General features: G+C 43.9%; 1 protein-coding gene across 1 annotated transcript; it reads right to left on the bottom strand.

Annotated features, from left to right (window-relative positions):
• Positions 1-1672: 1672 nt before the first annotated feature.
• ZNF462 (zinc finger protein 462) lies at positions 1673-10915 on the bottom strand (the record flags this gene model as incomplete). The annotated part of the gene is made up of 4 exons (XM_009576288.1): positions 10696-10915; positions 4602-10093; positions 3574-3738; positions 1673-1776 (listed from the first exon to the last, which is right to left on the bottom strand). Coding segments are annotated over exons 1-4 (5981 nt in total), but the record flags the coding sequence as incomplete, so codon positions are not given.
• Positions 10916-13448: the final 2533 nt, after the last annotated feature.

Here is a 13448-nt window from a genome sequence, read left to right as displayed (position 1 = left end):
CAGTTGAGCTAGCGTCTAGAGCCTGGAGCATATATATTTATAATAGCTTGATATGTATTATATACCTTAAGGTATTGTACACAGTAATAATTAAAACTATATTCACAACCACATACTTTGCCAGCAAAATTCTTTTGAAGGCAGGTTTTTAAGTTTTGGTCAGATTTGGGAGAACAGTGGGCTGTTTAAACATTTGGTTCAGTTTCTTTCACAGACTTTATCTCCCAAGAAAGTAATTGCATCAGAAACAAAAATAAAAGATGAAGCAGACAGCTTCAACAAGCAGCGACACCACCTATTATCATGTTAGGCGATACCTGTAAAGTTCTTCCCTGCCACGCACTACTTTCTGACTTACCCATCCTTCTACTTGTAGGACACGACTTTATTCACTTCCTACGTAGGAAACAGAGTGACTAGAGACCAAACTCAACACAAGTCTGATTTTGGAAGCAAACCAGTTTACTAGGCAAATAGCAGGTTCTGTAAGCTACATCAGGTAGGGGTGTCCCCCACTGTCAGCCTTGCCAAAGCAGGGTGGGATACACCCAGTAGTACCAGCCTTCCCCCAGTTCCTTTCTTCCCGTTGGCTGCTCAATCCCATGGACCTTTTCAACAAGGCAGAACAAACTGTGCCATCAATTTGCAACACTGTGACACTAGCAGAAATCTTGCTTTTTAACATAAAGAGTTAAAAAATGCTTTTTACCATGCTTTCTCTCCCACATGCATATGATTGCAAAAGAGTGACATCTTCACCAAATTTAAGAGCACTACTGACAGTCCTACGAATGCCTACATCAAATGAGCACCCAGATCTCTCTTCTTTTGTTAAAACGATAAATAAGCAGCGCTCTCCCCAGCAATTAGTGAAAACATGTACCTGTGAGTCAGTCCAAGATGCCAGCGGAAAATATCCCACAAACCCCATTTTTTGGGAGGCATGACATATATATATGATTATGATTAAAATAATTTTAAAAACTACCCAGCTTAAGGCAAAGTCAACCTTAGGGAGACAAATCATAAGAAACATGACTATTAATGATGACTATGTATTTTTCACATGCTACATGAGACAAGGAAACAGGCTGAGGGAGTCACTAGTATACCACACTGGTGTGAACCTGAAATATTTGTAGACTGAAATTGCATACCATAGTTAAGAAAAGGAAAAAAAAAAAACCTAATTTTAAGGTAAGTTTATGACAGTTATTTAACACTGGAAATGAAAACTCAATCATCAAAGACTTGAAGTAACTATAAACAAGATAGTTATATGCAGCAGAAGTTACTTATATATGAAAGATTAAGAAGGAAAATACTTTTCTCTCCTCTGCTTGGCTTGTTAACTCTCATGCATTTGACAAGGTTGCATAAGTGGTGGGCTTCACTGTTTGCCTACTGAAAGAAGTCTTATTCTTTTGCTTGCATGCTTTTCCCCTACATGCAAAAAAAAAGGGCTTAAATAAATTAAAGAAAATATAAAGATGCAACCTTTTATAAATAGCCACTCATAACGGCCAAAGATTTTGCAGCAGGAAAATACCTAAATGCTGAGAAAAGTGTTGCTCAAGATCAAGTTGACTGCACTCTTCTTCAATGACAACCTGCAAAGCAGTAGTGCTAGTTTGTGCTTCTTTTGAAAACAAAAATAAAAGCCACAACTTACTTGTGCCTGAAAGCAGAGACAAAGGAGCAATACTGGCAGCTGTACTTGTCTTCCCGGGTAAACATGGCCAGAGCCAAGTGACTCCTCTCGTGAGATCGCAGACCCTGCATAGACATCAAAACCCGGTCACACTGGCTGCAGTGGTAGCCCCCAGGCCTGGTTTCATCTTCCAAGGATGCTCCAGATTCAGCTTCTGTAAATTCCACAATGCCAGGGTCTTTGGCTCCCTCACAACCCTCCATCAAAGTTGTGTTTGGAGAATCTTCAGCTTCCTGCTAAAAAACACATACCCCCCCAAAGCCATCAATTCTCTCCCTTCTGCCCCTCAGTCTTTCCCATGTGTTCATCATAATGCCTAGGTTTCCCACTGCATTATTTTTCTAAATATATCCCTACACAAACTCCGCATCAACGGCTTTCTGAAAAAAGGGCCTACTCTTGGGAGGAAAAAATGTAATTATATCTATTATACTCATACATGCATATGTAAAAAATGAATCTCACTCCTTGATCAAATTTGTGTCAGATAATGCAAAAAGACAAGAAACCGAATCAACTGTATTTCAATAGGCTTGATATGAATCTTCTAAACTTGATCAGATAAACATGAGTAAGGTATAGAGCAAGTTCATTTTAGTTTATTTTGCTCTAGCTTACAGTATAGCTACTCTGCAGACTAATACAGTAGTCTAGTCTACAGTAGACTTTGTCCATCAGTGCCAAATGCACAAGAAAGAAGCCGGTACTCTAAGACCCTAGAATCCTCTTTAAAAATAAAAAGCAAACAGAAAGTCTTTTTTTATTCCCTTTCCTAACTTTCCTTTCCTTTCCCTTCCCTTTTCTAACCAGAGCATGCATTTTTGCAGCAACTTTAATAACCTGTAAGAGTATTTCCATCACATTCTTTTGGCCATGGATTTCAGCTTTTGTTCCCTGTTGCAAAATTTTCATTTACTCAAAAGAAAGCATTGACCCTACATAAACTTCACTTGAGAAGCAAGGAGAAGAGGAAATGGTCTGTTAGGAGGAAACATCTGAATCTGTCAGTAGTACCAGGTAACAGCGGTAGGGCAACAATGAAAGCTCTCTCAGGTAGCATGAGTTAGGCTATGAAGGACTCAGCTTCCTCCCAACAAGCAGACAATGCCACAACAGAAACACCCTTAGCCAGGCTGCATGAGTCTTTGCCAAGAGCTCACTACAGCACAAAGAGGAATACACAGCTAGTTCCCACAGCCTTGCTGCACTCTCACTACCCCTGCCGATAACCTGGAAATCGGGCTATGGAGCATGGCCTATCCTTGGAGACGTCCTAGAAAGCATCCCCTTTCACAGGGAGAAAGGAACACCACATGTACACGTCATCACCTGAATTTCTTTAGCCATTGAATGTTTTGTTTGGAGCCAGCGTGCAAATTTCATGTGGAAAGGTGTACCACAAGCAACTTCGCACATTTGCATGTGCACAACTTCCTCTTCTTTTAAAAAAAAAAAAAAAAAAAAATTAAAAAAAAAGAAAAAAGAAAAAAAGAAAACAAGCAGCTCTTTTAAGGTTTAATTAAGCAGAAAAGTAGCCCAGAATAGCTGAGAGAAAGCCTCCTGCTCATAAACCAAGTCTTTCGGTCATCAACGACATCAACTCCTTTGTGGCTGAGAAGAAATGAGAATTAAATAGTCTTCGTGCCCCTGGATCAAGAGTGGAAAAAAGTTAAAACATCTTAAAATAAACCAAATGCACTTCAGAAACTTAGTATTAGATTAAAACATCACGCTGAACTGGAATACCCAGTTCAAAACCCATTCAATTTCACAAAAGCCCTCCACAGATTTTCAACGAGTCCTTTATTTTAAACAATGAAAGAAGTTGCAGTCACCTTGAGTCACCTTTTTAAAATTCTTACCTTTACTGTAGCAGACACAGAAGAGACATTCCCATACTGGACATGCTTGCGGAGGTGATTACAGATGGCTCGAAGTGTTGGATGGACTTCCACGCAAAATTTGCATTTGTAGCCAACCACTTTCCTCTCCTTAAGTTTTGAAACATCTTCCAAGTGTCCAAAAGCCTGTTTGAATACACAAGCATAAATCACTGAAGTATGCTTTGTTACCTCATTTTTAGGAACACAGAGCAGATTTTACACCTGAAGGGAAATTACGCTTAATGTACACGTCCTGTTTTGCAGAACTGCAAGGTCAATTTTTGTTGACGTCTATTAACCCCTCCAGAATAAGTGGACAAGACATCTGCGCAGTTTCTGCGTAACAGTGGTCCTCTAGAAGACCATTCAGTTTGGCCTGAAACTGCGCTCTTCCATGACACCATGACTTCCCCAACAGCTGTGTGGAGCTCTTCCACAGCAAGTATATTTCAAACTGAAGCAGAAGGAAGGGGGTAAGCAGGCAAGAAAAGGAGCACTATTTGGTCTTCTGCTTATGAGGCATTTGCCCAAAGCTTCAGTCACCAGATAGATTCATGTCATGTTAGTATTGAGTGCTTAATCAAAGAAAGTGGGGAGAGAGAGAGAAGGTTGAGAAGGAAACTGATGTGTCATTCAGAGGTACACTGAGGAGCGGGATGGGACATTTTGTAAAGAATCTGCAACAAAGTACATGGCAGCCTTGCCACAAAAGAACAAGTAACTGTCAGATACAGATGCCTTTCCAGAAGGGTGGAAGGAAGGAAAGAAGATAAAGAAAATACTGAAGGAAGCAGTAGGAAGGAGCAGGCTTCCTACAGAAACTAGGGAGATGTGGAGGATGGACGAGGAAATTAAAGCAGAATGTGTAATTGACTTATGGAGCTCGCTGGCATGCTGAGTCATTCATTAGCCTGTGGTCATTTGGCTGTCAAAGAGAACATGCAAGTGGGCATTAGTGGGCTCCCTGGCAGGGAGCAGGGAAAGCGACCAGACACACAAATCCTTACCCTCTCTTGTTTGAAATCTGCAAAAGCACCATCTGCATATTTCTGCTTGCTCAAAAGCTGCTTCCTCCTCTCCTGACGTTTGGCACGCTTCTGGAATTCCTCGTTGTGACCATTCAAGTGTGCGGTCAGCTCTGCTGTGCTATGCAATTTCGTATCACAGTGCTTGCACTGGTAGACAGGGTTCTGAGAGCGGGTACCGCTTCCCAGTATGGTAAAGTCCCTCTTCAAATCCTTGCTGTGGTGGTCGGTGTAATGCATGCACAGCAGCTCTGCTGTGCTGAAGGACAGCTTAAAACATTTAATGCATCTGAAGGGAAGCCACTCAATTTCCTGAGCCTCAGTCTCCACCTCAGGCTTTTCAAAGTCATTCCTCTCCTCGGCTGGAGTTGGCTTTTCGTGCTCATCGGCATACACAGCAGTGAAGTAGCCCCCCAGCTTGCTCGCATGCTGCTTCTTAGGGAAAACACCAGGGTGACGCTTCATGTAGTGGGACACAATACCCTTTTTGCTGAAGGACTGGAAGGAACAAAGCGAGCATTTCTTCTTCTCTACAGCCCTCCTCAGCTCCTCACTTAACTGAGGAGTGTCATCCTTGGGAGGAGATGGAATGATCACCTTATTGGGTTTGTCACTTACCGTCCTGGAGGCTGCTAAGCAGTGAGTGTAGTAAGCATCAATGTCATGTCTTTTCTGGTAGTGTGCCGCAAGCCCTTTGCGGATAGGGTTGGTGTACGAACACAAAGCACATTTGAAGAGGTTGTTCTTGCCCTCTGGCTGTGCCCGGACGTTGTTATGTTTGATGCGGTAGTGCCTAGCTATCCCCTTCCGGGTAGAACAGAAGTATTTGCAGAGCTGACACCGGAAAACTGTGTGAGACACTAAATGAGAACTGGAGAAATGAGGTGCTGGCACAGAGACTTCTCCAATATCCTCAGCAGCAATTTCTGGGGAGGCCTTGATTTCAGTCACCATGTCTGGCTCCACTGAAGCAGATACCTTTGGTGGTGACTGGGCAAAAACATCAAATTCAGGTTGATTGTGGTATTTCTCATAGTGAATTTTCAGCTTCTCAAGTGTTCCATGGGTGTAAGGGCAGAGTTTGCACCGATAAGCACCATAGCCTTGTTTGAAAATCCTACTTGTCTCTTCCACGTCATTCTGAGCAATATCATTTGACTGCTCCACATCATGCACAAAGTCTTCAGCAGTGACCTTTATTGATGGGTGCCGTTTCTGGTAGTGTGTGAGAACGCCATGAATACGTGTATTAATGTATGGGCAATGTCTGCACTTATATACAGCCCCTGGGTTAATGTCTATATCCTGAGCAAAGTCCGCAGCTTTCACTTTCATGCCAGGATGCTTTTTGCCATAATGTGTCAGGAGGCCATGCAAGTTGTTGTATTCAGACTGGCAAACTGTACACTGATATGGAGTGGAGGAGATGGCAGGGTTTGCAGAAGCCAGCTGGACAGTTTTTTCCTGGGAAAGGCTGGGATCCTCTGCACACTCTGCATCCTGATCCATCTGTGATGTTATCTGGTCTTCAGAATCCATCCTGGCCCCAGCTTCATCAGGCTGTGGGATGGATTTCTCAGCAGCATCTTTTTCCTTAATGATATCTAACAACACAGATTCATCTCCATTCATGGCCCAAGGGTGAAATGCTTGGTAGTGATTAGTAATATCCCAAATGGAAGATGCTTCAAAAATGCAGTCTCTGCATTTATAGGTCTTTATCTCTGTTGGCATCACTAGGGCAGGAGGGGAAGGATCGGGACCTGCCCAAAGTTTAGTTGCCATATATGTATAGTCAACATAATGCTCGGGATGTCTCCTTTGATAATGCACAAGCAAACCACTTGGCTCTGTGTGTGAATAAATGCACCATTCACAGTGATAACCAGCTTCTATCAAGCCATCTAAAAACGCCCATCTCAGAATGGATGTGACCGTGGCCTTCAGATTCGGGTGGTCTTTCTTAATATGCTTCCTCAGCGCATAGAAATAAGGTGATGTGTAGCTACACTGCCTGCATTTGAGGGCTCTCAGCTTTGACTTGTCCCGTTCAGTGCTGGAGGTGTGAGCAGGCACACTGCTAGTTGACTTCTTCTGGCTGCGATCACAAAGGCTTCTAATGGTGGCTGTATGCTGCCTAATCACATCTGCATTAGCTTTGAAGTCACGATGCTTCTTTTGATAATGAATAAGCACGCCTTTCACGGTCCGATTTCCATAATCACAGTGTTGGCAGAAGAACATTTCATTCTCAGGAGGATTCACAGAGGTCTCAGATCCACCTCGGCTCAACTGCTGCATTGACACTGGTGGCCTCTGAATACCAGGTGGCAACTCACCAGCCCTCATCATCGCTGCGGTGGGGGGTGCCTGTCTGATATATTTGGCAGTGACCTTTATCTCTGGGTGCCTTTTCTGGTAGTGGACAAGCACTCCCACAACTGAGCGGTTGCTGTATGAACAGTGTTTGCAATAGTAGAGTTCAGTAGCGAGGTCTGGGGGTGGTGGTGGGGGAGGAGGAGGTTGAGAAGCCAAGTTGGACAATTTTGGGGAGACGGGTGTCCCCAACTCAAAAGACATCTGAGCCAGGGCAGAGCCCCTGTCAACAGAGACTACACGCATGGTCTTCTGAATTCTGAAATATGATGCTTTTTCTTCAGGGTGCTTTTTCTGGTAATGCACCAGAACCGAATGCATGTTAGGGCTTGCAAATGAACACACGTCACAGTCATAAACAACCACAGTATTGACTGAAGGTTCCTTCTGATTTTCACATTCAGGACTAAAACTCTTGGCGGCACTTTTGTTAAAACCAGCTGGCACACCAGCCCCGCGAGCCACGGGGGTGGAGGTTGCCATAGTTTTTGGAGCAGAATTCAAGATCTCTCTCAGTGTCTGAGACTCTGTGTTCAGCCCCTCTTGCTGCTCAACAACGTAACTTGAAAATATCATTGCATTGTTAATTTTCACTGTGGGATGCATTCTTTGGTAATGTGGCATCAGGCTTCTAACATTTGGGCTTGTATAAGAGCAGAAGCGGCAGCGGTAGATCAGATCAGAATGATCAAAGTTCAGTACATTCATAGCTTCAGGGTGATGCTCTCCATAATGCTGCTGCAGGTCTTCAAAGTTTGTGTAGTCAATGTAGCACTCAAGACACCGGTATACTGCGCTGTGATCATTGGGATCCAGGATATACCTAAAGCTGAATTTAATATAGGGATGCATTCGCTGGTAGTGGGTGCTAACACTCCTGGCAGATTTGTTGCTGAAATCACAGTGTTTACAATAGTAAAGCCTGCCAGAGTCACTAAACTCTGAATTCTCATTATTCTGATCAGTACCATACATGTTTGACTGGCTCCCCAGAACAGAGGCATTAGGGCTCTGATGGTCCTTCATACTGACAGAAGAATAATAGTCTTCCTCATCTTCAGATAAAGTGAGCTCAATCTCCGCTCCATTGGTGGAATTGTAGTCATGCTGCATGCTTCTAAAGTTTGTCTCCTTCTGGGAATCATTAGCCTCTCTGCCCCACATTTGCTGGGGTGCATAAGAACTGGAAACCTCTATCATTGGTTCAGTTTGCTCTTCTTCTCTGTCTAACTCCACTTCTATCTCCACCTCATTGTCATCCTCCTCTTCCTCATCATCCTCTACATTAATCACAGCATCTTCTTGCTGTTTGTTTTGGTTGATTTTGCTCTGCAGGTTGCTCGCTATTTCATCAATTCTAGTTCTCTTTTTCACTGGAGAGAGATCTAAAGGGAAGTCATTTGACATCTTCCGAGGGGCCTTCGCAACAAAGTTATTTTTAGATGAGAGCCCAAGGATGGAGGTCTGGCTCTTCTTCACTGTGCTGGCAGAGGGGTGAGCATCTGCCTCGCTCTCTTGTGGTGTGTTTGATGGCGGTCCATCATATTTTGGCAAGTTGTCACAGAATGAATGCTTATGCTGCTGATGAACTCTGAGGCCTTTCAAAGTTGTGGTGGAATAGTTGCACATTGTGCACTTGTATGGATGTTGTGAATGGGGCTGGGGTGACTGCTGTTGTTGCTGTTGCTGCTGCGGCTGCACCGGTTCCATCATCCCAGCTGACTTCCTGCCATTTATATTTCCACTGTCGTAAGACACTGTGCTGTCATTCAAAGAAGAGGTGATGCTTTCCGTCTGAGAGTTCATAGTGTCCCAGTCTGATGTTGTTCCTGTGTGACATTGCTTGTGGGCACCAAGCTTTAACGAACTCTTGCAGGTGAAAGGGCATTCATCACACTTGTACACAGCTGTCTTCCCAGACAGGTGGATGTTCTCAATGTGACGGGAAATACTTCGGCGGTGCATTGTCAGGAAAGGGCAAAAAGGACATTGGAACCTGTTCATATACCTTCTAAAGGGAATCCCCTTTGTTTCCAATAGTTTGTTGCCATCAGATCCCATCAGCTGCTCTGCAGACATTCCTGAGGTCTGGTGATCCATGGAGTTCAAGCCATTCTCACTGTCCATTTCGTTTAGCTCTTCATCTGAGCTGGAGTCATTTAGCATACTGCTTGTTTCCAGGTCAGCAGAAGAATTTGTCATATCAGCAATTCCATAGCGGGATCTGTCAGACAAATTAACCATGCCTGAGTTGTGAGGTGACTTAGGCTTCATCTGAGGGTAAGACACAGAGGAAAACTTGGAAGATGTAGAAGAGTTGGGCCTGATAAGAGAATTGCCCATAGAGCTCCTGAAGTTTGAGACATTAGCATTCGATATCTCACGTCCTGGTGTATTCATGGAGATATAATTAGAGTTTGGAGAGGCATTCTGGGCACTCTTACTCTGTACATCAGGTGCACCGCTTCCATCTTGTTGCTGCCTCAGGCTTGACAGTATTTTTACCATGCTGCGGTGCTTCTTCATCATGTGGTCACACCAGCGCTCCCTTCGAGGTGTCTGGTAGCTGCACCATTCACAGCAAAAGTTGCCCCTAGACTTTGTCAGGGGCTTGACCATGGATTCCAAAATGCTCCGCTCCACCACCTCTGCAGGCAGCTCCTTGCAGGGTTCCTGCACTGGCACAGAAGCAGACGTTGATTCAGACATGGCAGCGGCAGCAGTAGGAGGAGCTGAACTCTCTTTCAGGTTGTTTTTGTGATACATTTTCTGGTGCTTAATAATCCTCGCGCGCCTGGGTGACTTGTAGGTGCAGAACTGGCAACTGAAAACTTTGCCAAACCCTTCATGCATCATGATGTTGTAACTTAGGGAACCAGCAGCAGTTGGTGGCCCTACTGAGCTCCCCCCAGCTTGTGCTCCATGAACCTTGCGTGTGTGCTCTATGAGGAGGTTTTTGGAACGGAAGTAACGCACACAGAACTTGCACTGGAAAAACTTGTTGGTTGGTTTAGGATTTGGAGCCATGTGCTGACCATAGAAAGTCTGGCTCTGGCTATAGTAACTTCCAGTCCCCATCTGACTTGTTGCATTTTGCCCTAAAATGAGAATTAAGGTGTATATGTAAATAAATAAAATCAAATAAAGAGGCTTTTTCTCCACCCACCCTGTATACATAAGAATGCAACAACATTGTGCATAGATAATAATCACACCAGGATTCCTTCACTTACTTATGGTGAGATCTACGTATCTGGCAATGGTCAGAAAAATGACCATTAGGCATAGTGTCTACATATATATGACCGCGGTGTACAGTTTGGGATAGGTAATTTCCAAAATAATCTTCTTAGGGAAAAAAGAAAGCTAGTACACTAAAGTTAAAAATTTTGAGGCGGTTCATGGTAACAAAGAACAACCATGAAAGTCTGAAAAGCAAAAAACAATATGAAGAAATACATGAAAAGCAGCTGAGAAATAAAATCATCCTCCATGTTCGCATTTACAGAAAAAGCTGTGGTCAGAATCAATATGGCTGAAGCTAGACACATGCTTTGCTGACATAGCAGTAAAGATAATGCAAGTTTTTAAAATCACATTAAAAGTAGGTACTAAAACACACTGAAATAAGCCACATGTAAAATAGGGGATTAGAGTTGAGATCTTAAGAGTTAAGCTCAACCTTAGAGTTGAGATTTACCTGCTATTTCATCTGCAATTGTAAATTCATCCTTTACAGAAGAAAATTCAACCTCTGTCTGGTTGCTAGCATTCATGGAACCAGACCTTGGCTGGCTAGGACTTTCCTCAGAGACATCAGTTGGCTGCAGAAAAGCAGTGTGAACATCCTGAATGTGAGCTTTTAGGTCTTCATAAGATGGAGCTCGAAAATCACAGCCATCACACTGCAGCACCTCCATGGCTCAGAGATGATCTTTCACATTAGAAAATTCTGCAAGAAAAACAGGGGAAGGAGAGAAGAAAAAGAGATATGTTTTACAGCAATGCCACTGCAATGAATCCTGAAAATATGTAATACCAAGCTTATGATGAGTCAGTCATTTCCAGAGATTCTACAAATACTGCGACGTAAAACTCAACCTTTGCTTACCATATTAAAAGGCATCAATTCAGATTCACATAAAGTCCTATCTAGGTAGCTCACAAGTTGCTGACTCAACACTACAAACAGTCAACTTTCTGACAAGTAACTATTGATTCAATGGACTTTGTCCTCTTGGCTTTTCCATTACACAGGATAGGGCTGTTGTTCAGAAGTTTGTCTTGTTCAAAGACCACAACCCATATGCTAGAGAAACAGTACATTATTCCCAGTCATGCACTGAAATTTACAACCAGAAGACAGTGGCTTCTGCCTTTATGAGACTCACTCTAACCTTCCTGGAAGTTGCCAAGTCCTGCCTGTTTCGCTACCATAAATCAAAAGCCTTCACAGGAAGTAACTTGCCTTTCTTCTCAACATCCTATCAGTCCTGATGTTGGTGGAAAACCTAGACATAACTGCAAGATGAGGTGCAGCTGCATGAACCCAAGGTAGAATGCTTTGCTCTGCCCTACTTCCACCGAGCTTTGTAAGGGCATCTCCATTCTTTGTTAAAATGTTTAAAGTTTCATTTTAAGTCTATTCTGGGGCCATGACCTTTGTGCGTTAGCAGTCTGGGGGACAGAGAGGGCTGGAGGAAGAGAGGGACAGCAACGGGAATAGGAATACTACAAAAGTACAATGGAAACAGGAGTTACAAAAACTCAGAGACATCATGACTTCCTTGATTTATCCAAAAGCCCTGTGTACCTTGAAGTACAAAACAACGTAAGATATGGTAACATGAAGTATGATGGTTCAGCTTCTGACCAATTAATCCTGCAACAGCGTTGTAGATTTCCGCACAGCTATGGAGGAGACAGAGAGCACAAGCAAGAGACCCTCCTATCCTATGCAGTACTTAGGCACCAGAGCAACCTTCCTATGTTAACACAGAAATTATTTCTTTAAGCTTCCATGTGCTGCACTGGGAAAGGATGATAAACTGGGCATTTCAGAGGTCCAAGGCACAAGGGCAGCCCAAAGCACTGACAATTCTGTGTGTTTATTGTATGTAGGGTATGAAGCTACTTCCACAGCGAGCTCCAAAACATTAGCGCACAGAAAAAAGAGAGGGTACTGCATCAGGATTTTATACGAAAGAATGCTCCTTCCGATAGCCTGCTAAAATAAACTTCTAGCAAGTCAAATTCTGGACAGTCTGAGCACAGAGGCTCTCCACATATTTAGCTACATTACTTTGCAGGCTGCACTGTGTCCTTTCTCTCCCCCCACTCCCTCCCACCACCAATAAAGAAAATGAACGCTGCACCAGGTTCTTTTCAGCTAACAAAGTTACAATAATCGAGATACTCAAGCTTTTATGTGCAAGCACCAGACCAAATTGTGTGGAAGAGGTTGCTATCTGCTCTGGATCAAATTACAGCAGTGAGTGAAGCCCCACCCCACGTCTCCTTTAGCACAGTCCATTAGACCTGAAAACAAATTTTTCCATGGAGCAGACGACTCCTGCATTTAGAGCACTTCACAGAAAAGCAGATCATCCAGTTTTCACTACCCATCCCCCAAGCTTAGTCCTCTCATCTCAGCCAAACAAGCCACAGCTTTGCTGAATGTGTTTATCACACTTTCAAGAGATATGAACCCCTGCGTCACTGAGGCTTTAAGACTCACTAAGCTGCCCTAGTCCTCTGAGCTTTGGGAGCAGCCATTTTAGCTCAGACAACTCCTGCACTCAGAGGCTCAGAGCTTCTCGCCTGTGCACAACATGGCCTCACTTATCTCAGCTTCATCTCAAGCACACCAGGCTTTTTCTTTTTTTTCCCCTTTTTTCCTCCTCCTCCTTGGGTGATGCTTGAAAAATCAGTATTCCCAGAACATATCTCCCCTTCTCCTGCATGACTTGCCCCCCAAGTCATGTCGCTGCTGTCCCCCTGCACTGCCCAAGCAGCACCTTCCCTCCCTGAGCATATCGCCCGGAAGCATCTCCTAGGGTTGGTTCCCCTGTCCCATGGATGACAAATGTGACAGTTCGTTCCAGAAACAGAGCATTACAGCATCAAGACACTGGTCCAAGCTGTCCTACAGGCAAAGGCAACACACAGCTGAGGCTCCCAGGAGGGGGGGTGAAGAGGCAGGGAGGGGGCCTCTAGCCTGCCCTGTCCCTGGGCAGCCCTCCTGCTTGGCGCAGAAGACACACAACCCCACTCCCCTGCCAGATTCCAAAGTCTAATGACCTTTGTTAATCACCAGCCAGCCTGTCTGCATCAGCAAACCCTGCCAGCAGACACACCCTTCACACAAAGGCTGTAGCTATGCCTTTTAAGAGAGGTTCTCTGAAAGCTCCATTGTGTAGAACAGAGGAAAAACAACACACACACACACACACA

The sequence above is a fragment of the Fulmarus glacialis genome, unplaced genomic scaffold (assembly GCF_000690835.1).
Source record: "Fulmarus glacialis isolate BGI_N327 unplaced genomic scaffold, ASM69083v1 scaffold28814, whole genome shotgun sequence".
NCBI lineage: Eukaryota > Metazoa > Chordata > Aves > Procellariiformes > Procellariidae > Fulmarus > Fulmarus glacialis.
The sequence above is the reverse complement of the archived record's forward strand: the minus strand, read 5'-3'. Positions and strand labels throughout refer to the sequence as shown.